This window comes from Poeciliopsis prolifica, unplaced genomic scaffold, assembly GCF_027474105.1.
Source record: "Poeciliopsis prolifica strain line A6 unplaced genomic scaffold, Auburn_PproV2 SCAFFOLD009, whole genome shotgun sequence".
Classification (NCBI taxonomy): domain Eukaryota; kingdom Metazoa; phylum Chordata; class Actinopteri; order Cyprinodontiformes; family Poeciliidae; genus Poeciliopsis; species Poeciliopsis prolifica.
Window position 1 is genome coordinate 5,487,015 of NW_026562384.1, and position 27,062 is coordinate 5,514,076.

Sequence of the window (27,062 nt, forward strand, 5' to 3'; positions counted from 1 at the left end):
AACTTTCCTTTACTGCATAACAGAGTTAATCTCAACTCAAATTCCCTTTCGTCTCACAATGAAATGACTTTCTGGACTAAATGCAACACTGAAACACTGTACTGCCTCAGCAACTCCCTGATCTTCAATCAACCCTTGGCACAGCTGAAAAACAAAAGACTAGCTCACGATGCTAAAGACTTTCGAGAACTTTGACAAAGTGTAAGACTTGGATGCCAGATTAGAAAACAAGCAAAGTGATCAAAAGTGTTGTGTTTCCCCAGTGTGGCACCAAACAGCTTCACAAAACACTTAAACCATAATCAGATGAGGTAAGACACAGACGGGTGAACAGGCCAAGGGAGTAAGGGGCCTTTTGCTTCAGTGCTCAAAATTCCAACTTTCATGGCTCAATGCTGTTTCTGAGGTACCAGGTGAACTTAAATATGGCTTCCATGTGGAATAGTGACTGGAAGCTGTAGATTCATTGGTTACTTACGCATATAACTCTGCTGGGAGAGCCTATGGAGGATCCTGGCGGTGAGATGGAGGTCTCCGACAGGCGTCTGTGCTGTGAGGAAAACACCAGACGAAGAAAGATGAAGACGCAAAGTCAAGTCAGATTTTTATCTATCCGAAGCTTTTCGGTGAAATCCCCAGCTCACCCTGAGCCTTCGCTCAGCCCTTGCAGCCTGCTTGCATAACGGGTGCCACACCTCACAACCTGACGACAAGGAGGAAAGCATTCATCTTCACTGGTTGTTTCTGAGTGAGCATGCCGGCGTCTTGCGCTGATGCAGTTGGAGACTCACCTGTCAGGTACATCTCTTCCCCTTCTTTGAACATCGTGTTGCAGCGGACACATCGAGCGCATGTCGGATGGTAATGCTTCCCTCCTGCCTGAGAGAAAGAAGAGTGACTGAGCATAAATTATCATACTGAAATACCTCACAGACTAAGGGGTCAATCTACAAGATGTTGAACTTTCTCGTGTAGGACTTTGTATCCATATATGTTTTCCCAAAGTGTGTCACCTGACCTCCAACGACCCCATTGTGTTGAGACGTTACTGGAAAGCCTTTTGCTGTTTCATGCTGCAGCCACGCCCAAGGAGCAAATTCAATTCTCTCCAAGTTCTGACAGATATAAAATGATGTTTCATCGAAACACCTTGAGAAAGTGCGTCGTTTCTTTTAATGCATTCTGTTGGGATTTTATGTGACAGACCAATACAACGTAGCGCCTAAAGTTTGGCACATGCACAAGAAGTATTCATGAAACAAACATTCCCTGCAGTTGAATGCATTTGATTTTATCAAAGCATATTACCTTAAAAGGTGGTGAATAAAATAGGACCACTACAGTTTGATTTATATTTGTGAAGAACTTATGAACTACTTTGTGTTGATCTGTGATTTTAAAAAAATACTAATAGGCACTGAAATGTTGGTTAAACCTTTTCAACTGTGAAAAGGTTTAAGCTTGTGATGAATGTTTTTGCAGGACACAGCATCTAATTTGATTAAGAACTCAATAATGTGAAGCACCTTGATAAGGCGACCAATAGACACACACGTAGGAGGCGAAGGTGACTTCATGGACCCGATGTGCTTCTGCAGTGCCAATGACTAAGGTGTGGCCACGTCCTCTCACCTCAGTCTTCTCTCACACACCATTTCAGAATCCTATTTATAGGAATATGGCTTAGTGTGTGTGTTGGCGAGTGTGTGAACCAGGTTTTTACATCCTTGTGTGGACCTATTTCTAGGGGGTTGAGGCAATGGAAGCGGTATGGATGAATGAAAAAATGATAATCTAAACAAGTGTTTCACTGTAAAGATGGTTTGTTTTGTTGCAACCTGAAGTGTGAAATAAACTTCAGTAGAGTTTGAAAACAAAATATGTGCATAGGTTTATGTCTGGTTGAACCCGTTGATTTTTTTTCTCCTTTTTTGGGGGGGATTTTATTGTAATTCATAGGGGCGCCACTGAAAATCTTTGGGAACCACTGGGTTAGGGTACAGCTGCAGAAAATGAATGGACGTCAATGTAAAGTCCCCACAAGACACGAAAATACAACTGTGCACCTGTGTGTGCTGGGAGTATAGTTTTTGTGTCATTTCTTTGTGATTCTATTAGAGGAGATAGCTTTACGTGATCTGCAGGAACCGGAATAGGAACAGGAACAGCATAAAGCTGGATTCCCAATTGTCTACAAGTTGTGTCTCAGAATACCAGGGCTAAAGCTGTTTTAGGCACTCGGGTTACTATGAAAGGAAAGGGTAGGAGAACACATGTATTACTTCCATGTCCTGTTTTCAGAATGTTTACCATCATTGGCGAAAGTGTGTCAGTTCAACCGGTTTCTAATGATGCACCTATTCTCAGTAGGGGCCTTTATAGCCTCCTGAATTTATTGAGAGGAAACGGTGTAATGATCCCCTGTCTGCTTCTTACTCTCTCCCCCTCTCTAAGTCTCCACTTAAAAAAAAAGCACTGCTCATTAAACACATGGCATCTGGGTTTGAAAAGTTGAACTCAATATCAGGTCAATATTTTGCGGATGAAGCGCAATCATTAACACACACCAATTAGTCAGGGTCTGTGGCGTGCAGTAGGGAAGAAAACAAATGCTTAACGACAGGGGTCAGGAAAATTTGAGAAGATTAGGATAAATTTAGTAGACTTAATGATGTAGCTTTAACTTTTAGACTCAATTGTCTTTTGTACGGTTAGTCTGGTTTCATTGTTCACAAATTTATTACTGGAAAAACACAACCGACCAACGCTGACGGCTTCTACGTCAATTCTTAAGAAAACCAGCACGATGCACGATTTTTCACCATATGGATGAGGTGCTCAGGGTGAACAGCAGTGATAGTTTTCCTTCGCGCGCAATATTTTGAATGTAGCCCAAAAGTTCAATTTTGTTCTCAACTGACCCTGGATACTTTGCTCCCGATGCCCCAGATGGATCGTGTCAAGCTGCCAAAAAGGGACTTCCTTCCACCAATTGCTTCTTTCTGCCCTTTTTATTTAAAGACCCCTTTTGTGGAGCGAATGATGAACAGCTGTCCGTTTGTCCCAATCTCCCTGCAGCTCCTCCACAGTTACCGGGCTCGTATTTGAATGCTGACAAGGCCCTGAGCTGCACCGGACAGCAGCATTCATGCTGAATTTAATTCAAATTTGTGGAGTTCTCTTATTTAAGATCATCAAGAAGAGGGAACGGCAAACTTTACAGATTTGTAGTTGTGAAACAAAACAGGATTGCATGCACTTCTCAAAAAGAGATAGGTATCACGATAAAAAAAAAAAACGGAAACACCAGCCTTGCCAGATTTTATTTGCAGAAATGTTTTGCTAGAAAGTCATATTCCATCTACCTCAGACGTTTACACGTCTGACTCACATAAAAATCACAATTAAAGATTTTGTGTAAAGTGACCAAAAAAAAAATATGAAAAAAAGGTCAAGGCGTGTCTGTAGTTTTGCAGAGAATTGCAGGGGGGGAAAAAAAGAGAGAGAGACTTGCAGATAAAAGCAGACATGTCCTCATGTCTATAAATAGCCCAGAGAGGCTGGCAGTCAGGAACAAAGCACTTCACACCAGCAGTTCTGACAAGCAAGGGACCACAGGGACGACAAGGTGCAGTGTGTTTGTGTTGTATGTTTTCCTTTTGTCCGACAATCCTTTCTAGCCACACATTTTCATGAAAGTTAAAAAGTAACCTCTAGAGAATCCTCCTAAACCTTTAATTAGTACCCATGCAAAATGACTTTAATCATTTTTGCCTCCACTGTTGTAATAGTTCAATTCCTTATCTTATTTTCTTATTTTTTCCCAAAGCCCATGTTCACCCTGATCTAATTTTCCACTGCAGTCCTCCTTTCAAATGCTGACTACTTTGACATAAAAGCACAAATGGGAATTTTTATCACAGCAGAAATTGCTCTCAATGTCTGCCTCTTTTTCAGCCATCTTTTCCCCTCCCTTTTTACCCCTCAAATCTTTTTAAAGCTTCCAATTTTCCTCTTCATTTCTTGCAGAATTTGTTGCAACTTTTTAACTCCCTCTTGTTTATACAGGTAGAGCTGTTATCTCGTCCAAAAAATGTTTGGAGTAAAAATACTGACAGATGAAATGAATTTGATTTATTTCAAGCTATGTATCATCCCTTGATCTTAAACCGCCCGCTCGCTACAGCTCAGCGTTTTCTCCAAGCTGAGAATGAAACGCTGCTGTTTAACTCCGATAATGCTGACTGCACCAAGTTAATACCTTTAATCTCTCTGTTTGGATTTAAATTCTTTCTTTCTCTCTTTCTCTTTTTTGCATCAGTTCATGCTCCAATCTCACCTCCAGAACCTGTCCGCTGATGTATCTGTTACACGTTTCACATTTCACCCCGTACTGGGCGTGGTAATCCGCTTCACAGTACGGCGCTCCATCCCTGCAACACAGACAACATAAAAGGCGCCTCTTCATTTTCTGGGCCGGAATGCACAATCCATCTAGATCTGGCCCTGAGAGGGAAACTGGATATGGAGGAAGCGGCTGAAAATGCCGCGTCGCCCTGTCTCCACGCACTCACTTGCTGATGTATTCCCCCGTGAGAACCATGCTGCACGTCCGACATCTGAAGCAGCTGACGTGCCACTGTTTCTCCAGTGCCAGGAGAGACTGACCCTGTTTGATTTCTGCTCCACACCCAGCACAGTCTGGAAAAAGAGGAAGACGAGACAAGACAGATGAACGGGGACACAAAACGAGGAAGAAGCACGCAAACCCAACGAGGAGGAGAGTGGGCTTTAGCTGTGAAAACAACACTTTCAACACTTTGTGTCTTGTTTTTAAGTTCAGCATTCTGTACCATTAAAGCATACTAGTCATTTAGTTGCCCTGAGGCGTTTCCCCCAGCAGGTGTGACCACTGCAGACTGGGTAAGGAAAGCAGACAGGACAGCTCAGCGCTTGCAAATGATGCATGGCTGCACAGCTAAAATAATGAAATGAGGTCAGTGCTTCCCATTTGTTTCCATTTGGAAGACACTTTGCTCGACTTAACCTTTTCTGACCCAGCCTACGGCCTCAAAGAGAAGTACCCGTATCGCCAAGACTCTGCCTTTTTAGCCTACAATCAGCCAAACTTTGAATTTTACTCACTCAGGCTTTGATAGTCACAAAACCCTTCGAGGTGTTGTCACTGAGGTGTATAGAGCTAATTCGATGTCATTCTGGAAGTGCGGACACATTTTACATTTAGGAACTATACACATTCTGCATGACCAAGTAAATTAAATCCTGCAACAATTATGGATGGTTGAATTCATGATTGCTGATGATTTTTGGCCTGATTGGCCCTGACCATTGCCTGTGTTGAGAGCAACATTGTCTGCTCTAAAAGACATAAAGTTAGAGGAAAAACAACAAACAGAGTTGTACGGTTCATTTCTACAGACATTTTTGCACATGCACACTTTCTTTCTGATTAAAGTACAATGCAGGAAACAAAGCAGTTTCACCATATGACTTACGAACTGCACAGGGAAAAGCAGGAACAAATCATATCCTGGCCACCAGCTGAAGCATTCCTTCAATAAGCACAGCAACACCTCATCTGTCAATCACGGGGACTCTCCTATTATCACGCTGGGACGAATACCCATATGCTGCACAGGGCTGCCCTGGCATTTATTGCTGATTTACTGCAGTTGCTAAATTAACGCGGAGGCAGACCTCCATAAAAATAAACAACAACAAAAAAAAGATCAATTTATAGGACGGGTCAGGAAAGAATATACAGAGTGAATAAGGAGGAGGATATAAAACAAAGTTCCCCAACAGGCCAGGGACAATGAAGGACCCTCACTATGTGGGTATCATAAACCACCATGCAGTAAATATAAACTGTATTTTTAACTTGTACAGGAACCTTCATGTACCTGTTCCTCGGAATGAAAAGAAGATGCATCTCTATCCTGAAAGAAATTAACTTAGCTATTGATGCTCAGTTTTTTTTTTTTTTTTTAGTTTATCGAGTCCCTCACTGGGCCTCTCCTGTTCATCTGGCAGGGGAGACTCCATGTTCTTAAAGTGGTTACTTTAAGTTCTTTATGTTCTTACACCGTTTTCTTTTCTTTCCATAGAAGACATACTTCCACATGACTTTCAAAAACAGGATTTGTTCCTCTCCACTCTCACTTCTATCAAGTCAACAACTCCATGCTAGATTGAGGCTGAAAAGCAACAACAGAAATCTGTTTGTATATGTCTTCTGTTTGCTTCCTTTGTTTCTTGGTGAAGCTCTTTCTCTTCATGTGTAATTATTTGAGGTGATGAATGAACAAACATTTAACATCCAATTGACAGGACAAACCATTTCTTCATATCGTGATGGAGCGACGTTTTCTACTGCTCATCCTTTCGATAGATAATTTTATGCAACTTGTCATTAAACAATGGTCTAAATTGGACTGTACAGTATTATAAGTAAACACTGACTTGACTGGAGAAAGGAGAATGTATTTCATGTATACATTTTTCATGGGAATGAAATTTTTCAAAGGAATGCTTCCTAAAACAACTGCTTTGCATTTTATTAGTCAAAGTTGAACGACTGGTGCAAAAGTTAAATAATTTTGTTTTCATAAAATTCAAGCCATTTAAAAAATAAAGAAACAGTGGTTCATTTTCATTGTTTGCACTTCTCACTCACAGTGTTCCCTCAGAGTGATGATAAACACTGTACCTGGGGAGCTGTTTGCCTTTTGTTTGTCTAAATGGAGCAATCTGAGAGACGCTGAATCCATTCCTACTTCACCATCTGCTTGAACTGCACAAGCTGTGACAGACAGTGTGCTGTCCGCCTGCCACATTTAAACAATTCATCATCAGTGGCTATCACGCTACTGCATGATCTTAAATATCCCCTCTCTTGCCTTTTGCCTAACAAGGCAAACTGCGAGCCTTTCCTAATGTGAAGGGACAGGAAAGAGACAGTCCAAGTGCTGCAGAGCACTTGCAGCGAAGATCTGAGCCTCTCCGCTCGCTGAGTGTCGGCAATACAAAATAAATGTTGCATTTGTTGAATGACTGCAAGCTGCCAGATCAACAGGAGAGGCCCGATGAGTGATTTGACAGGAACTCGATTAGCTGAATTAGAAAAAAGAATAAAAGAGGGAGGGGGTTTCAAACCCGGCGCGTTTGGATGGAGCAGACTGCAGCGCCTGGTGGGCCTAAACGGAACAGACAGAGCAAGGCGGATGCTCAACTCACGGCTCGGTCCGTGGATCTTGATGGGTTCATTTGCCTTGACAAGTGTGTGGGAGCACTGCTGGCACACGCAGTCCTTTCCGCTGAACGTCACCCTGTCTCCGATTGGGAAGGGTTTGCTGAGTGGAATGAAAAAACAAAGTGAAGATTAGAGGTTAAATAATAGCAGACAATATACTTAGACCTTTGGAGGGGCAGGGGCTCAACGTTAAAAAAGGGCACCAGGGCATCAAGGATAAAAGGGAATCAAGACCCCCCCCCTCTCTGCATGTGCCTGTGCTTAGAGGTATCACAAACAATTGCCGGCCGCTGGCGGGAAGACCATAACCATAACGCAGCAGCTGACACCATGTTGAACACAGCCTGGCGTCTTTAGCGGAGCTGAAAATGCGTTTGCAAACAGTTGTGACGGCGGGTTAATAGGAGGTTGATTGCGACGAGAGCACCTGGCTTCTCTGTGATTAAAGAGGCGATAACATGACGCTGCCACGGGCTTCAGGAAACAAGGAAAGCTGGCTCTCTCGCCGGGAACAAAACTTATTAGGGAGGACTGCGTGGAGCGCATGCTAATCCCAAACACCCGTTTCTCGCACAGTCTACAGTAGCTGTCTGGATTAGCCCGCTTTACTCACTCCCCGCACATCTGTTACCACTAGGTCTCTGTTTGCTTTATGGCTCCAAGCTGTATACCATAATAAATCAGCGTAAAGACACGCTCATGTGTACGGGAGCCTAACAACATGACAGCAAGACAAGGTCCATTAAATCCTTCTTCTATTGCATGTTTGAACTCCCTTTCTTCTCCCGCACAAGGAGACGCGTTTCTTTGATTTCTTTATGACTGGATGGGATGAAAGAATGAATGGGGGAGCTAAAAGGCTTAAGGAAGGCTGTTTAAAAGACACAGACGACAGTAATCGTTTTACTTCCCAGCCGAGTCCTGGAGCCGCAGCCAAGGCCCCGAAGGGAGACTTAAGTCTCCTGCAGGGCTCGCGGAGATGTTCACAGGCAGGCCTGGCTAAAGTCTGCCATCCATTGCACACAATAGTTGAGTTTTTTTCTTTTTTGGAACTTCCTCACGTTCACCTTCATTTTTTTTCCCCTCTTCTGTTCTTTTTGCATCTACTCTAAAATGGGAAACTTTCATGCATAAAACAAAAAGGAACAAACAAGCAAAGGGAGCAGTGGAACCAGCAGGGAAATTCCAGAACACAAATTATTCAACAAAGACCGACCGTACACAAACTTTAGCAGTTGCAAAACTTTTAATAAAATATGATCGTCTTTTTAAAACTTAGTTTAAGATCAGTCTGGCCGGATGAAATGTGTAAGCCCTGAAAACGTTTGGCCTAATCCATTATATTGTTGCCCTTGCTGTATTTAAGCATCATTTCACCTGCTGCAACCTGACACCTCCCAGTCTCACGTCACAAATCCAACACATTTCTTTGCCGATTTTTCTCCTTGCTGGAGAAAAGCGTCCCCACACTGCCGATACTGTTACTCAATCTGCAAATTCAGGGTGACGCGCAGTGTTTTCTGCCACACATGCGTTTTTTTTTGTTTTTTTTTGTGCGTGGGTCAAAAGGTTCAATTTAATCACTCTGTTCCACATTTGTGTCTATGTTATGAAAACTACGTCCAATTCTTCCAGACATAAACCGACAAGCTGAAGTAAAACCAGAACCATCTGATTTTGATCCCTACAGCCTCTTTCTTGAGCTTTCATTTATTTATTTTTTATCTGCTCTATCACTGTAGTCCAGACATGGCTCATGTCTGAGCATTTCATTGAAAACTTCTCAGTGTCTACTCCAGCTTAAGAACTAAATCTGCTGCGGTGGTGCAGAAAAGTCCATCCATGACCTTGTCTCTACCTGCGTTACTTTTGCTCCCTCAAGACACTCCTGCCTCGTCAGCCTTTCTCAGCACTTTAAAAATTTACTCTTATTACATATTTAATGGATGGCACTTTTTTTTTTCTCCCATTTTTTTCCCCCCTTAACCACAAAAAGGGAAGTTATTTCAGGGATTATAAGACGATTCCAGTAGCTTTGATCAGTGGCGCGTTTTAAGAACGTTAGCACTGAAAAGTAGCAGTAGCACAATAGTGAAGGTGGACAGAAGCAAGTTTTGGTGCAGTGGAGTGTTGCTGGAACTTTCGTTCATGCTGTAATGCTTTTGTGATTTGCAATTGTGCTTTCAGTTTGCTTAAGTGGTTTGCACCTCAGGGCCATTGTAGAATACTGGGGATAATCAAAGGAGGGTGCGAGTAGATTTGGTGAGCACAATAACATCGGGGGGGAAAAAAAGTCGACCCGGCGGCTTCGACGTCGTCTCTTCCAGTTCGCTGTTCTCTTTGGTGACATAAACACGCCCTGTCACCACCAGAGCTGCTCCACTGACTGTCGCTGGTCGCTTTGTGGCGGTTGTCCCCCTCTCCTCTCCTCCTCCTTTGACCACAGCTGGCGGGCTCGAGCGGCAATGTCAAACAGATCTCTGACAAGAGGAAAGCACCAGTCGCCTGGAGGGAGGAAACTGAAGAGCACCTTATGCAAAACCTATCACGCTTCAAAACAGACTAGAGTGGTTTGATGTGAGCGGGGAGACAGACAAGATAGCTACAAATCTGAAATGCAAGCTGAGCTTTTAATAGACTTCTATGTGGTATGACACGAGTACCCAAGCCTGATGACGACTGTTTGTTATGAGAGGAAAGAGGCATCCTATTTTTGGTTTATCTAACTGCACGGAACAAATGATTCAATCTGAATCATGATAATGGCTAAAAAAGCATTTCAAGCTTTCCAGGCATTTAGTATTTGAAATGTGCATTAATGATTAAAGCCTCTAAAATTAGGCACCCTCCTTCTACTGCCTGTTTTCCAAAAGGAAGGACTAGTTGGTGACGGGATGCAAACCCTTGACTCGTGGCAAAAGAGAAGAAAATTTACTCTTTCATGCCTCAACAAAACATCCCCTGTTCTTCTATGATCTCTCAGGGAGCTGATGATTTCCTCCAGGTCAGACTCCCAACACTAAAGCAAGAAAATGATGAGCACATGACAAATGTTTTCCTCAAATAATTTAAAAAATCTACGGACAAAAAAAGTACTCATACTGATTTAATTTTTTCACATATTTTCAAGTCACGACCACAAATTTCTATGCATTTTATTTGAATTTTATGTGACTCAATTGAATTCTCTTTGGCTTTATTTAAGCCAAAGAGAAAGTTATTTCTGTAAGAAATGTCATTCAAGTATCTTCACAAAGTCATTGTGGATGGTGACGCTGGTGGCAGGAAGGATTGAAGACTGCTGCTGTATGGAGGTTTTATGACATGCCAACAGCGAAATTCTTGGGCAGCAAAGATGATACTTCACAGCAACTTGCTCTGGATGACACCAGGAGTTCCTGCTAAGCACTGCTAATCCACTTTGTTTGCTTTCGCAGCTTCTCTTTAAATCTCTGCCTTGCTGTATGGCTAGAAACCTGGGCAGAAACATCAGTGTCAGTTACGACTGATGAAAAGATGGTTTGAACTTCCATCTTCTCTCTCTCTCTTGCTCCAGGAGGTCTCCTTCTCACCTCCTTTGAGATTTAGGGTCAGAGTTCAGGTATTATTTGAACTTTTTTAAATGCTAATCAGCTGCTCCCAGCTGTGAAAACAACACCTTATTGCCAAGTATCTAAAAGTATAAAGGTAAGTGCAAAATTTCTTCCAGCTGCACAGCATCCAAAGGCAAATGGAATACCATGCAATGCCTCAATCTGAACAAAAAAAAAATAGCAAAAGTTTACAAAAAGAACAAAATCAGAAGTAAGAGGACAGAGCTACTCCCACAAGTTAGAATTAATAAATAGACCAACAAAGACAACTGTTTGGAAGAAAGACGGTATTTTACAAAATATATATATACAAAAAAAAAATCAAAACAATTATGGTGTGCATTTTTTCTCCATGCTCATATAACGAAAAAAAAAATCCAAATTAAATTGGAGCACTTTCACAAATTTGTGCAATTCACAAAGCTGGTCTTTGTGGAAGAAAAACAATTAAATTTGCAAAATATTCTGTGAAGTGTAGAAAATATCCGTGCACTTGACCCTAAATACCTCATCCCTATTTTGAAACAAGGTGGTGTCAGAATCATGCCGGGGCTCTGATTTTCATTTAGCGGAGAAGCTGGACATATCTGATGGGAAGATGGATGGAGCTAAATAATGTGACAAAGTAAGTCTCTAAAATGGTAAGTAACGTGTTTTGTATCTAAGATTTTTTTTTTTTTTTTGCTTTCAAATTTGCCATGACCAAGTTATCATTATAATTTACAGCTGGGTGTACGTATGGTGTTTGTGGCTTGCTAATTCTGTGCATCACTTTTTTTGTAAAACCCCAGTAATCTTAATAAATTAATTATGCAAGGTATAAAAAAGTTCTACTGTTTTTTCAAAGAAACTCCAGTTATGAATGAGTACACATTATTTATTTGAGAGGCAAGGCAGCATAACAGAATGTGTCTTTACCACCCTAAATACTTCACTGAATGCTAGCCCAACACATAAAAAAGACCCTGAGAGAGAAATTTAAGTAAAACCACAGCCATGTTCCAAAGCATAGCTCCAGCATTTAAGAAACAACATTTGCCTTAACGAGCCAAGACATTTGGTACTTTACAATCACTGCATACCTGCAGATACTGCAGACGAAGCACTTGGGGTGGTACGCGCGTCCCAGAGCGGACACCACCTCTCCTGTGATGAAGTTGCCGCAGCGGTCACAGCGTGTGCCGTATAAACGCTGGTAGTCTGCCGTGCAAATGTACTCGCCCTTCTTCTGGAAGAAGCCGGATCGTGCCAGGTCACAGTTACACACTGAGGGAGATAAGAATCGGCAGAAAGTCAGACACATAAATCTGCAAAGCAAATAAAGGACAAAAACAGAAAAGAAAAAAGAAAAAAAATGGAAATTGAGCAATTCTATTTTTAGGACTTCACTGGTTGTTCGTTGTCCTCTGTCCTGTGCATATTGTGTGTCTTTACACATGGCTGATAAGGAAGTTATTATAATTATATAATCAGTGGGAAAGTAATTTGGTTCAGAACAATGAAAGGAGTCAAAACAGTAAACATGGACCAAAATTGCATTAAATACTGCTGAGCAAGACAGGGAAAACACGGGGGACACAAAGGTTGAACGCTTTGCTCCTGTATGCATATATTACACTGTATATTCAGAGCAGAACAATGCGAGTTCAATTCCTTTCCTTTGAAACTGAGAGCCACTTCCAAGTGGGTGTGACTCACTGTACAGCCTGGAGGCATATTCACAGATTAGAGTTTGCTGGTATCATTTTCACCACACATGTGGTTTACCACCCATAAGCGGCACTGATGTGGATACGGTTGGATGTATCTGTTTAAGAAAAAAAAGAAAAGAAAATCATTTTGTGTAAGTGATTTTTGAATTTTTGCCTTGTACTCAGGAATTATAGGTTTGACCTTGCAGCAGCTCTATAATTATCCCACAGCTACTATTATCATGTAACTTTGAGCTCTGCTGGCAACAGTTCAACTCGCACGCCGACAGACTACTTCTGTGATAATGGAGGAATAAATGCGTTCCATAAAAAAATAAAAATAAAAATTTGATTTTTTGGGGGATGTGTTGAAAAGAAAAAAGATGCCAATCAAAATAGTCCAACAAGTCGTTGGTTTAGTGCGATTCAGGATTAACGTGCTAGAAAAAGAAACTCAAACAGGAGCTCAATTTTTGCAGATTATCCGTCTCATGTTAGACTGGTGACAGTTAAAAAAAACATTTAATCATATTGTTTATAAAAGTTACATGCTGCAGCTTTAATTACATATACAGTAACATAAGCCAGATGTTGTAGAGAATGGATTGGCTGCCAGTCGACTGTTTTTCAGTGGTTGCAAGCAGGCAGAGTTCATAGACACACGCACATAAAAAATCCTCCAAAGAGGTTACATTTAATCTTAAGCTGTTCATGAGAGCATCATGTTGACTTAATGGGGTAATAAAAGATCAATGGGGGGCTTGCTTAAAAACCAAAATAATCTCATCTCTCTCAGTGATTAGACGGCACTGCAGAGTTGGGATGATGAAAAGGGACACAAGCTACAGAGCAGTGACAGCGGCTCGTTCTCTTGTTGTTTCTCAAACAGTTCTATACGTTCAGGCACAGTAGGTACAGAAAGGCTAAAAACTTTGATTGGCAAGAGGCAAATGGAAGAACAGAGCCAAATCACTCCATAAAAATCCGCGTGTGCACACACCGACCACATTTCCGAAACCGCTGAACAATGGCGCAGAGCTTCAGACAGTGCCCGTGCTGCATTTTCAGCCAGACCTATTAACAGTCTCACCAAGAACCAAAATCATAGGCTACTGAATCCTTTCCCAGGAAATGGTATGAGTGGGTAAATATTTCCACATCTATAAAAGCCCTTTTCAAAACTGATGTGTCCCAGAAAGACAGTCAGTTTGCACAAACAGTGTTGCTGTTTTGTTTTTTTGTTTTCTTTTCCTTCTTGTCCTCTTTTTACTTGCCCTCTCTCCCCCACCTCTCAAAACAATATGATTTTCAGTTTCTCCTCAAATTGGCTTGGAAATGAGTGGCATACGGTCAATTAGCATAATATATTGACGGCATTAGCATATGGACGCCAGGCCAAATCACATCTGGCTGCCTCAATCTGTTCAATCTGGATTGGAGGAGCTGAACAGAGGGTTCACCTGTTGTCTAATCGCCGTGTTTGCTTCTAACGAGGTGATTGGCTGGATGTATTGTGAGGGACGTCCCCTTTGCTCGGTTGCCAGGAGGATGTAAACCTTCCACGGTTACCCTAGAGACAGCTGGGTCCCAGTCTGACTGATGTGGTGGTGGTAGTGTGGGTGGCACATTTAGAGGGGTTGGGGTGGAAAAGAAGGCATTGAAGGCCTAAGTTTTGTCTTTGGCTGTAAGGAGATGCAAAAATATGCGGATGTAGATCGCTATAAAACATGTATACAAATTGTTTGAATTTGAGCTTCACTTGTGAGCATTAATTTGATATTTGATTTTTCCAGTTGTTGAACTCTTCTCGCCATTTTACAAAGCATTTATTTATAAATTTTTTTACCCACAGACTGATGAATAAATAAATGCATAAACTTCCAGGTTCTCCGTCATTTTGCATTTCAAAGGCTCACATTTCCAAATATGCGTGTCTATGCCCAGGCCATTTTTAAAAACAATGTTTTATTATTCACGCTCAATTTGCTTTTAAGTATTATGCAAAAAGCTGAAAAAAAAAATGTCTGCAACAAAATCCAATTCATCAGCTGAATTCCACAGTCGCATATAAACCTACGCATAATTACATAAAGAATAGCATAAGTCAGATGTGATGCAAGCTTATATTTCTGCTCCCTGAAATATAAGCTGACAAAGTTATCTACTCAGTCGTCGAGTTTGCAGCCTGTAGCTTGGGTCAGCGTCTCGGTCAGCTATGTCAGTTTTATAACAGTGTTGCATCATTCCAAAAATCTGAAAAAAAAAAAAAAATAAATAAATAAATAAAAATATAGCAGCTTGGATGAGTGATGAGTTTGCAGCCAAGCAGTCTGCAGCAGCAACATAAAAAAAGTCCTCACCAAACTAAATCTATATGTAAAGTCCAGATCTCTGGCACAAAAGGAGACTGTCCCCTCAAAAGACACATCTTAACACACCCTATATCAATAGTTCTCCATTAGGTTTAATGAGCTGTAAAATAAGTGCTTTGTGAAAATGTGGTTTAAGCTGCCTAATTTATTTGAAACGGACTGAATTATACAAAGTGCTTTCCTGGTCCTGTTGACCACTCACAGCGTTACATTATGGACCCATTTTATCCGTTTACAACTCCAGATGCATTCAGACACAGAATTCATACACAGTCACCATTCCAACGCATCAATCATCTTCAATCTTACACTATTCTCACTGACTCTTCTCTTGTGTTTTTGGTTATCTCTGTGCTTATTGATATGCAGTTATTGTATTGCTTTGTGACGCTGTTTTTACTTTTTAATTTCCGATGCATACTTCAAGCACATCGTGTGTCAACTGACATGAAATGTGTCTGGTGCATAAAATATACTTGACCTGAATTTAATTAGATCCCATTGCAGTATTCTCTTTATATTGACATCTTGAAATCTAAAGGTCATTTTCATAGCAACAACTTTAATTTATTGACTCAGTGTAACATGATTTTCAGCTCATTTGTTCACCTGTGAAATAACAATTTTTGACAACCAAGAAGAGGAAGAGGAGGAAGGGTATTGATGGACAATAGATGGATGATGGAATTTGTTTTATAATGACAATTATCATTCTTTGTAATAATACCAATAATAATGGATATTAATGTATAGTATATTAGGGGGAAAATCCCTTTTTCCCTCCTTTCTTCGATGTAATACGAAGTTACCTCAAGTTTGCTTTACCAAAAAACAATTTCATAATCATGTTTTATAGCATTGGATCTTCAGTGAATATTTTTCCAAGCTATTACTTCATATTTTCATTTAATTACTGAGTCAAGATTAAGTCTTGAGCTCAATCACAAGTGTTTTTTGTTGTAAACATGTTCAGTAGTTATTCCTAGTCAATGCCATCTTTTACGTATTGCAATCGTTTCCTTGTAGGAGAACAACAACACATTTGTTTTTACATGGGCAGCTGGAAGCTTGACTCTTAAATAAGAGCGACTCAAAGCATAGAGGAGTCTGATTTTCTGCTTTCTTGCTATGAAGTAAGAGAGGTTCATAATAAGCTACACTATTATGAAAATGATTCTTAAAAGTTAAAGAGAACAAATTTTGCTTCGCCTCCCAGATGCTTCACACAATAGCTATAGATGGGCAATAACTCGTATCCTTTGTAAATTAATTTATTTTCTTTTTAGATGAGACCTAGAATAAACACACATGCTGAAGGACAAACAAATTTGTGAAAGTAGAGAATTTCTTCTTGCTGAGGTTTTCGAGGCATATTTAGTGTGAGCCAGATGTGTTGAACAAGCAACTTTTACGTGTTTTGAAACGCATCAAATCTCCATTAAAAACTTTCTAGAGGGGGCCACCCATTATGAAATGCGCTTTCTTTGGAAGTACTCTGAGTTCAGTCATTACCATCAAGCAGAGGCTTTAAAATGTATCCCTCCACATGTTGGTTGCCAGCATTGTGGGTGGAACAGGGACAAGGCTGGATGCCCTTTGCTGCTGCAAGTTTGCTTTGCTCCTTAAAGAAAGAGGTTTGCTACAACCACACAACCAGCACCGCACACTGCGGGCAACTACCCATAAAAATAGCAGCTCATATTAGAGTCAGTCTGATCTTTTTTATTGTTCCATGAATATGATTTACCATGTGTCTACTTAAGACTTTCTGCTGTCAAAAGCTTTCTAATTCTTAGATGTGTATTCTTAAGGAGAGTGAGATTGTGTCTTCCGTATTCATAAAAGAATCAGCTTTCCAATATTGAACTACATCAAAGAGATAATTTAATCTAAATTGCTCTTTTTTGGCAGTGCAGGAAGTTCCAATCTAGAGATCATAAATCTACTGATTAGACGTTAGCATGTAGACTGCTGTCATCATTAGGACTGTGCTGATTAGGCATCCACAGGGGGTCTGCCTGATTGGGTATTTATCTCCAGCCAACAGACGCAATTAAAATTCTCCTCTCCATGTCGGCCCAGGCCGGGACCCTAAAATAGTCCTGACACCTCCGGTCACTCCTCCTCTTTCCTTTCTGACTTTTCCGTTTCAAGACAGCTTCCAAACCTTTGAGGCCCTGAACAAGGTCTCCACTTTATCTCCCTTTTTGCACCAATGCAGGGCTGCACCTCAAAGCAGCCTTCTGTCCTCAAACATCCTCAACTCTCTGTGTGTGTGTGACACTTAATGGACATGCTTTGTACAGCTCATAAAAGGAACCCTGCCCTCTGTTCTCGTTGAAGCAAGGCTCTCAGCAATATGCCAATTTCCAAAGCTTTTTATCTGCGTAAGGCAGACAACCTGAGACAATTCATTAAAGGGCTATGAAGCCTACATAGTGGGGGCATCGGCAGGTTGCACAGAAGAAAGCACTCACCTATTCACCTTCTCATTTGTGCAACGAAGGCCAGGTGTTCACACAGCCTCACCGTGTGCCCAGATCTTAGCCTGGGTGACGAGAGAAAACACTTCGAGAGTAAATAATGTGTTTGCTCAAGTTGAGCCAAGTCGCCGGGTGAAGAAGTGGTCACAAGAGAGAGAAAAACAAGTTTATAGACCTACTGAAGTTGCTTAATGAGGCCAAAATATGTGCAAACTTTCCGATATTTGGAACTCGTTCGCCATTTGGATAAAGGGCTTAGCATGTTAATGAGATTGAGCTAAATCTGGCCAACTTTACTTCCTATAAATTTTATAAATATCCCAAGGAAAATATAGGGCTACACAATATTTAAAAAAAACCATTGAATTGTGAATGTTTTAATGACTATGTTGCTACCGTGGTGATGTTGATTAGCACACATTTTCCTCACTCTTTTCTTGATTTTCCCATTATTATATCTACATCAATACTCTTAAGCATAAAGATTGTGCTCGCATGGGGGCTTGCCATATTAAACACAATATTTTAGGTAATTCTTTCTCAACATAATACATCAAAGCTTATAGTTTTTCCATGACAAAATGTGGACATATTCAAGCAGTTTGCATTAAGTAAAGCATCTCAGTTTGTTGTCTTTGTTATATATATATATGTTTTCAAAAAAAGACACAACAGCGTGGTTGCCATACAGGAATTTGAAGTTAAATGTATCTAGCAACATAAATGAAAAATATGGATGACAGACAGGTTCTCCCATGTGTTTGGCTGCTATGAATGCTAGAGACAGATGGTTGCCCAGTAGAGTCCCCTCATGTGAGGAAACCACATTTGCTGTTGAGGCCTTCAGCTTCTAACCTTCATAAGTCTGATAAGAGAGTCAGCTGGGGGGGAAAGTGAGAATGAGATCGTGGACGTACAGAGAAAACGCCACTGTGGAGCTACAGCTCTTTTACAAAGGCAATGATGTTTTAGTTTGATGCACACAAGCGATTCCGAGAGGGACTATATTTGTTTGTCTAACACAGCGGGGACTGTCACGTTATAATTGCCTCTGTTATTCAGAAATCCCTCTCTTTCTCTCTCTCTCTCTCTCTCTCTCTCTCTCTCTCTCTCTTTCTGAGCCAGACTCTTTCTCACCTAAGCGCTTCCAGCTCAACTCTGCATACGCACACAGACACATTTCCAGGCAATTTGTTGGACTTCAACATGTAAAAGCCCTTAAGGAAGGTGACGGTTGGGAGCCACAAGCAGAGAAATCGTCCCTGTCATCTCAGCTGAAGCCATGGGAGTCAGGAGAGATGCTTCCAGTCGCGCTCCCTTTTCCCTCTGCCTAGCAACCGCACTTTGGTGTGGTGATTGGACCAGTGTACCAGCGGTTGCTATAGCTACAGGAAGCTCCCCTTCCCAGTAACCCCCCATGTCTCCTGTGCCTCTCTGTCTGCTTCTCTTTCTTTAGTTTTGCTTTTTTTCTACTCTAGTTTTGTCACTCCAATGTGTTTTTTCTTTCTCAAGAGCACAATCATAGCAGGTTAATGTCAGCAAAATAAACAGAGCAAAAGGTGGAAGCTAAAGCATTCGACTGACTCAAACCAGTCTGCACAGAAAGAGTTAAAAAATGGGTTTTATCCCCACGCTTGTGAGAATATTTGCGATAAACGGAGCATTTTTCCAACCTGTATGCAAATTTACTATTCTCTACAGGACTACTGTTTCATAAAATAAATCTATTTTTATTTTGCCTTTAACAACAAACAGCTAAAGGGAGCATCTTCCTAGTTTATGTGCAAATTGGTTTTCTTCCGTGTCTCTTGCCTCCTTCTATTTTCTCCATTTGTGTTTTCAGCGAGTAGACCACAGCGGAAACATACACCTATTTTACTCTTTGCAGTGCGATGTGTGATTAAGCTTTGTGCTCATGGCCAAAAACAGAACCCGCTGTGTTTGCTGGAATCCAAAAGTGCCAATTATGCTTTGAAGGTTCGGTAAAATGTGGTCACTATGTCATTGGAGCACTATGCACGAGTGAGCCAACACGCTTGTAATACAACACCACACCATCCATACTCCAGAGCCTGCTGCTACACTCAGTAGAGTTATGGGATCTACATTATCCCCATCTACACCCCCACTGCCTTCCCTTTGTCTGGAGCTGATGCATCAGTCTGTGAGTTGGCTTCTGTCCTGCCAGACTTACTTTCTTGAGCTGATTGGCTTGTCGACCGCCTTCCTGTACTATAATAAGCTACAGGATAATGAGTTTGAATGAGAGGTTAAACGCACATGATTGGTGAGAGGCTACTGCAATGACTAATGCATGACAGAGGAATTACGATAATGTGGCTGACAGACAGGAAAATAGCTTCATAGAGGCAGGATAGTGATCAATGGCATGGTTGTTTGTGCGTTTACATATTGAGAATGTGGGTTGAAAACATCCTTAGACAGTATTTGTCAGTTTAATAATAGCAAAAGTTTTTTTCTTTTTTCTTTCCAAGAAGGCATAGTGGAAATTGTTTTCTGGAAAAAATGAGAACAGAAATGTGTGAAGAATGGAACATAATATGTTATGACACCTGGTTTTAAATTATTTGCTCAAGATGGTTTTAAAAGTCAACTCCAGAACAATTTTGGAGTATGTTTTAAAATAATAATAAAACCCTGTTTTGTTTTGTTTTTGTCTTTTTAAGTGACTGCTCTCTCTCTCTGTCACACACATACACAGTGTGACATCCCCTCTCCTCTGAACATATGGCAAAATATATAGAAAAATAATAACATGAGTGCTGTTTTTCTATCTCATATTCTATAACAATTGAACATAATTGATAACAGCAGGTCAGTGATGTACCAAAACTACAGATCAATAATTAACCACATACCTTTGATACATTTAAAATCAAATCTCTAGCAACAACAAAGATAAAAAAAAAACAACAACAACAAAAAAAAACAAGAAAAAAATGTTTTGAAAAACAGCAACAGAGAAACAGAATTGCCATATTAGGGAAGAGACATAAACAAATCCCATAAAAACACCATGTTACACATGAAAACCACACACGTGGTTCACACAACTTTTACATGTGAATGATGTGTGAAAGATGTGAAAGCACATGTATATGTGTGAGCTTGGAACGTTTTGTGGTAAAATCACGTGATTCCCATTTATTCACATGTGCATCACATGGGACTTAGCAGACCTTTAAACCTTTTATTTTGTATTATTTTACTTTAAAAAACATTTTAAACTTTTATTTCACACCAGTTGGTTACTTTTTTAGTTAACTATATACTTCACATTATTAACACATATTTCTATTACCAGATTAATAATATAAGTGTTGCTTCGTCTTAAAGTTGGAAGAGGCACATAAACTAAGGCACATGTGATACACATGTGAAACCATGATAATCACACAAGTTTTTTCCACAAAGAGACCATTTTATTACATATTCAATATAATCACCAGTCTTTACATGGAAAAAAAAAATATGTGGTGCACATGAGAAATATGTGATCACATGTGATACCATGTTGGGATAAAATACTTTACCACATGCGGAACATGTGAACCACATGTGAATTTTATGGGATTCTTTCGTAAGGCAGGGTTTTCTAGGTTCAAAGAAACATGCAACATGTTTGCATGTGACGAGGTTTCCCACGTTTTACAATGAAAGCCATAGAAACATGCTGTCCGAGCAGAAGCCCATGCCAGAGGGCAAATTATGGGAAAGGATGTGGAACATTCTGTCTGCTCAGCAGCACCGATCACTGCCTCTGGAACATGAGCAGGGAACTCTCCGACCATGTGCAGACTCAAAATACCTAGTCACAGTTTTTAGTGGCAGTACAGCTACTATAAAAATGAAAAACCACATATAGGATTCAGTTTAGTATTGAAGTACACCGGTGACAAAATGTCTAAGCGACAAAACAACGCCCCCCACCCTGCACCATTATTATTCTTTTTTCCTGCTCCCTTTCGGCGTACCCCCTTTTTTTCTGGGACACAAATTTTCCCGATTGGTTAATAGCACCTTAGAGATGCTGAGAATATTCACCAACCAGGGCCAGGTGCCCCTTCAAATGTTTACCACAGCAACATCTCACAACCACAGAGAGCCCACATGTACATGAACATGGACACTTACATACCAAATGTGTGCGTTTGCACTGGGAGCTTAACTTTGTGTGTGTGGGCGTGTGCATGCCTGTGTGTGAAAGAAACAGACAACAGGCTCTGAGTGAATAACCCTTTGTGAGTTTATGAACCTCGGAACATGTGAGGGTGAGACAATGCTGTTACTGTATCTTACACAAAATAAACATTCTTACTGTCATGCTTTTAAAGGCTGATGGGGGAAATGCGCCACTGTGAAATGTCCCCATCAGCATTTATTTAAAAAACTAAGAAATCCTAAGAGATAAAGACAAAATGGTAAATTCCAGGCATTGATAATTTATTTTTTCTACCTACAAATGCCTGTGAAACTGCTTAGTTTGCTTATTTCCACCATAGGAAAGACTATCTAGTCATATGCTGCCAATTTGTTTCACATTACAACCTTTTTGAAATACAATACATACTTTGATTCATGTATGCTGCTACTTACAAAATCTATAAAAGGCATTTCTCTTCAGCTACATAGCTAATTAATTGCAAAAGCATTTATAGTTACAATGCTTTAGCTGTTCACATAAGCCTTTGACACTCATGGTAATAATTTGAGACAAATCAAATTCTCACTGGCTGAAGATTTGAAAATATTCAAAATATACATTTCTTTCCAACTTGTCAGTCGTGGGTGATTAATAAATGACTTATAGGGAGAGTAGAGGAAGTATCACACCACTGTGTGAGAGAATTGTCACTGAGGTAGGGCTAGACGATGTATCGAGTATACTCGATGTATCATGATAGTTTCAATTCACGATAGTTAAAATGACTTATCGCAACCATCGAGTATAAATTATTGTTCAAATAATAAACGCTCAGCATCAAATTCAGTGCGAGTATGATTTAACCGACACCCTATGAATGGATCACTGGTCCATTCCCCCTCCCAACCTGAACATTTTCTTCCAGTCATGCTCTGCAGGAAACAACAGTGTTACCGTTTCATTCAGTTACCGTGAATGAGACGGTAACTGAAGAGGAATCAGAAGAACTAGTCTAGTTCCAAAGAGATAAACCGCAATAATTATTTTGCCACTGGTTTGGATTTTATATGAAGGATGTCAAACAAAATGAGGTAATTTGCGAAACGCGTTATAAAACTATTGCGATAAAAGGTTGTACCACAAATTTATTTCATGTTTGTTTTTTTTTTCATTTTTAAGCTGAACCAAAACGCACCTTATTCCCTTATTCTATAACACATCTATATTTTACGTTTTCCAAATTTTAGCAAATAACTGATCTACTTCCCTCCCCCTCGCTATTTCTTTCTTAGTAAAAACTAATCATAAACCCAAAGTGGAAATAAATACTGCATTCAACCAAAAGAGTGCAGATTATGAAGTCTGTACACTATATTGCCCGTCAGTAATCCTTTAAACAGAGATGATGGCCACATCCAACTACATGATGAAATATTTTTTTTCTCAACATTAAATATACTGCTAGCATCTACTATGGATTCTTGTCTAGAAAATATTTCCAAAGACAGTAAAGTTACATCTAAGTGATTTTCCTAAACTCTAAATATAGATGCAAAGTGGCGAGTAAATAAGCTTCATAATACAGTGGGCAGGAGTCGTCTTATTGTAACAGGATATTTAGTTATGTCACTACTGTATCCACTCTAGGTCACCTGCACCTGAACATACAGCAGCACTGAAAAGCCAATTACATCAGTGGCACTAAGCCAGCGTGAACAAGCAAAGGTAAATCCTCTCTCGGTTGCCAGGACAATAACAAGCTACCTTACCAGGATCCCATGTGTGCCGCAAGATCCCTCTGATACATTTCAGTCCCTACTGAGGGCTAATAGCAGCACTCAGCATGTGCACCACGAGATGGAGGGCGTATCATGTGTGCATTAGATGTGGCTAAGAAAAACATGTCATCTCTGACCATAAAAAGAAAATGGCATTCTAACAAAAGGTAAGGTAATACCTATGGCCATTACCATCTAAGCAAGGGCATGCTATGACATATTTTCTTACATTGAACACTACAGATTTTTTTTTTCTGCTTTCATAATTTTTGTGTGGTGTTGTCATCTTTAAGGAATCCAATTTCTTACCGGTGCAGGTGAAGCACTTGACATGAAAGTGAGTGTCTTGGACGCGAACCACTTCCCCTTTGCATACTTCTCGACACCGCTGACACCGGATTGGCTCAGAGCTCCGCTCGCTGCGCGTTGAGACTTGCTGATGAGCTGCGGAACATAAAAAACATCCTAAATGTACCATCTGAAAGATCAAACTGTTTGATACACTGCATTGAAAGTTTTTTTATCATAATTCTATTTCATGGCACCCTAAACTTGCAAAGAAGTGTCATCTTGTGGCAAAGTACAAGCTTTGAAAAAGCGTGATCGGTCATCTACATGCAACCGAGGCCAGCAGTCGAGTGAAAGTTATGCACAAAATTATCATTTAGAAATCATGTAATGAATAGAATCCAACAGTAAGCAATTAATGTATAACAGCTATTCTGTGAAAACCTTATAGTTTATGAGAACTTAATGAATAAAGGTAAACTAATTTCACACGACATCCTACAGTTAAAACATGGTGGTGGCAAACTCATGCTGTGGGTATGATTTGCTTCTGCTGGGACACAGAAAATTTTCAAAATTTTTGGAAAAATTAATACAGGAAGAGACTTGGAAAACATAACCTGTTAGAGGCATCAAAGAACTTTTTTACTGGGGTTGAGGTTCATCTTCCAACATCTTCCAAGGAAAACAACCCTAACGGTGCGTTCACACCAAACACGTTACACATGTCAAAAACGTGTGTGACGCTTCAAGATGTGCACTTTTACTGTGTTCACACCAAAGCGTTTTGAGCTTCAGGCCCGTTTGTTTTACATTCAGCGTCTATACGGTGCGTCTGACGCTTAAAATGCTTCAAACGTTTCAAAATCTCGCACGCTAGACGCTCGAGATGCGCCTCCAAATACTTTGAATGTAAACCAGAAGCACCTGATTGTTGTGAACGTACCATAAGTCAGAACTACAAGAGTTTCCATTAAAGCACATTAGTGGAATGGCAAGGGAGTCTGGTTCTACATTGTATTCTAACATCCTGGGATTTGTTTTTCTCAAAACATTTCAAACTCGGTTATCCTTACACCTTCACATGTCAACCAGGTAAATAATATTTATTAGGTCAAACTACAAAAAGGTTTAAATCGCTTGAAAATGTTAGGATCACTACCTCCATGGCTGTGTCCCGACTGCGGCGCTGCATGGAGCTTCCACAATAAGCGCCGTCTGCAGACCTGTCATCACGAGTTCCAAAACTGTGAGGTCTGACAACTATACGCTGGGCTACTTCCAGGCTGTCTTTCTCTCCCTACCTCTATTTTTCACACACTCATGCTTCACCACCACTCGACTGATCGCATCGATCTCCTCACTTCGTTCTGCTTCAGCTTACATGTGTGACTCCTTCGAGCCCGATAGCTACTTCACACAAAAGATTTCCACAAAGCGAAGTTCCTTCATAATACAAATATCAAACCATTTTTAAATTAGTCTCAACAAGTGCTCATAATGATGTTCGGCATTTATTGGTTATTAGATTAGGTTGGCCCGGGGATGTGAGCTATTAACATATTTTACAGCAGCCGAAAAGATTACACTATTGACAATGTGTCAAAACGCCTGCCTCTTCTTTATCATTCTTCCATACTGAGATTAATGAAAAGGAGGGATGCCGGAGTAACAGGCTGGGATGGTCATCTCGGCGAACGGCTTTTCTTTCTCCGCTAGAGAGGGACGAGGATGTGGGCTGACACAACAGAGTAGCTGACTGCTGGTCGAGACTTAATCCCGAAGGCCTTGCACCACTTAAAATGTCAAAGCTGATGCACTACTTGCATTGGTTGAGTTGTATAGAAGTATCTGTGCTTAAATTTGTTTTCTACCCAGGCTGCCAAATTCTGTGGTTTTGATAAAGGCTGTTTCTCAGTGTTGTTCAACACGATTTACAGCAGCAACAATCGCAAAACACACCACATCTCCCACAGTTGAGTCTTTTTCATATATATAAACTCTTGCAAAGTTTGTTTGACTTTTCTCTTTGGCACTAGAATGCAAAAAAAAAAAAAAAAAAAAAAAAAAAAAACCTCAAAGTAACTTTGGAGCTGTGTGAATGATTTGATGATGATTTACAGATAATAAAAACATAATTCAATGTCTCAAAAAATTTTCAATATTACATAAGTGAAAGTATAATTTAAATATAAATGTCAGAATGCAAAGTGTATGTTGATTTGTATGCACCCAATACTTTTTGGGGTTTTGTTTTGCATGAATTACTGTGTCGGTGCAGCAATGCTGAGGTGTAATGGAAGCCCGTGTTGCTTTGATAGTGGCCTTCAGGTCATTTGCATTGTTGCAAACCTAACTCTCTCGACTTCCTTTTGGATATTTCCTGGTAAGATTCAGCTTCAAATTTCTCACATAAAAAGGCAGGCTATCATATTTGGTGTATTTATATTGCATTTAATCTCAACTCGGTACTTGCCATGAAAGTTTCTGGATTCCACTTTTTCTGTGTGTGTGGAAGGACGTAAGCACCATGGTGTTTTTGGTGTTTAGGTTTTTAGCAAGACAAAGCAGGTGATGATTAGAAAGAGAACTGATTTTGCCTTGAAACGTTAAAATACACATAAAAACTAAATTTTGTTTGTTTGTTTTTACAAGCATTTATGCTATTTTTGTAGAATCAGAAAGTCTGAAAAAAACAGATGCACATTATGCTTTTCGAAAAAAAAAAAAAAAGCAATAAATATTTTCACAGACTATGCCTAAGGGCATAAATCGATACAATAGCCATAGTTGTTTATTTTCCCAACCAGGAAAAGAGCGTGACTGCGAGAAATAAGTAACAACAATTGCAATCCATACCACATCTCCCAAGCTGACTCTCTGAAAGTTCATTGTTTTTCTCACAATGCTGCTGGGACCTCTGGGAAAAACAAACTGGCCTGATCAGTGCCAAGCCGCCAGTTCAAGTGAAAGTTTCGAGGAAGTGTTTTTTTTGTGAAACCAAATGCACAACCATGATTCCATCAGGTGTGCATGTGAGATAATGTGGGCTAATGGAAGTATAAGCCGGCCTGATATCATCCCCTGAAAAAACACGATGGCAATTATTTACCCTGCTGACCTTCTGAAACGTGGCCAAAACAAACTCCTAGCACACAGTAACACCTTATGCTTCCTATACCAGCCAACTTCAGATAGAAGATAAAATATAAATAGTTAATTTAGCTTGATTTTATGATATTAACATAGATAATATAACAAAAATTAATGACATGATCTGTTCTTTTTTTGAAAAATAAATTGACAATGACTTTGCTGTTTCCACAATCGTTTAACACATCAAACCTCATTGTCCTCCATATTATACACAACCATTCAAATACTTGTTGCACAAAAAGTAAAAGAACCAGCAGCTTAAA

At 40.2% G+C, this 27,062-nt stretch overlaps 1 protein-coding gene across 7 annotated transcripts in view; it reads right to left on the bottom strand.

Annotated features, from left to right (window-relative positions):
• ablim3 (actin binding LIM protein family, member 3) overlaps window positions 1-27,062 on the bottom strand; it is a 45,489-nt gene that overhangs the window by 12,184 nt on the left and 6,243 nt on the right. For all 7 annotated transcript variants that reach the window (XM_055033914.1, XM_055033913.1, XM_055033912.1 and 4 more), the window contains 8 exons: window positions 23,665-23,799; window positions 11,949-12,132; window positions 7,258-7,373; window positions 4,575-4,701; window positions 4,340-4,433; window positions 792-879; window positions 645-703; window positions 479-550 (listed from right to left, as the gene is read on the bottom strand). In XM_055033914.1, the coding sequence (XP_054889889.1) occupies window positions 479-550; window positions 645-703; window positions 792-879; window positions 4,340-4,433; window positions 4,575-4,701; window positions 7,258-7,373; window positions 11,949-12,132; window positions 23,665-23,799 (875 nt within the window). The remainder of the gene's footprint in view (window positions 1-478; window positions 551-644; window positions 704-791; window positions 880-4,339; window positions 4,434-4,574; window positions 4,702-7,257; window positions 7,374-11,948; window positions 12,133-23,664; window positions 23,800-27,062) is intronic.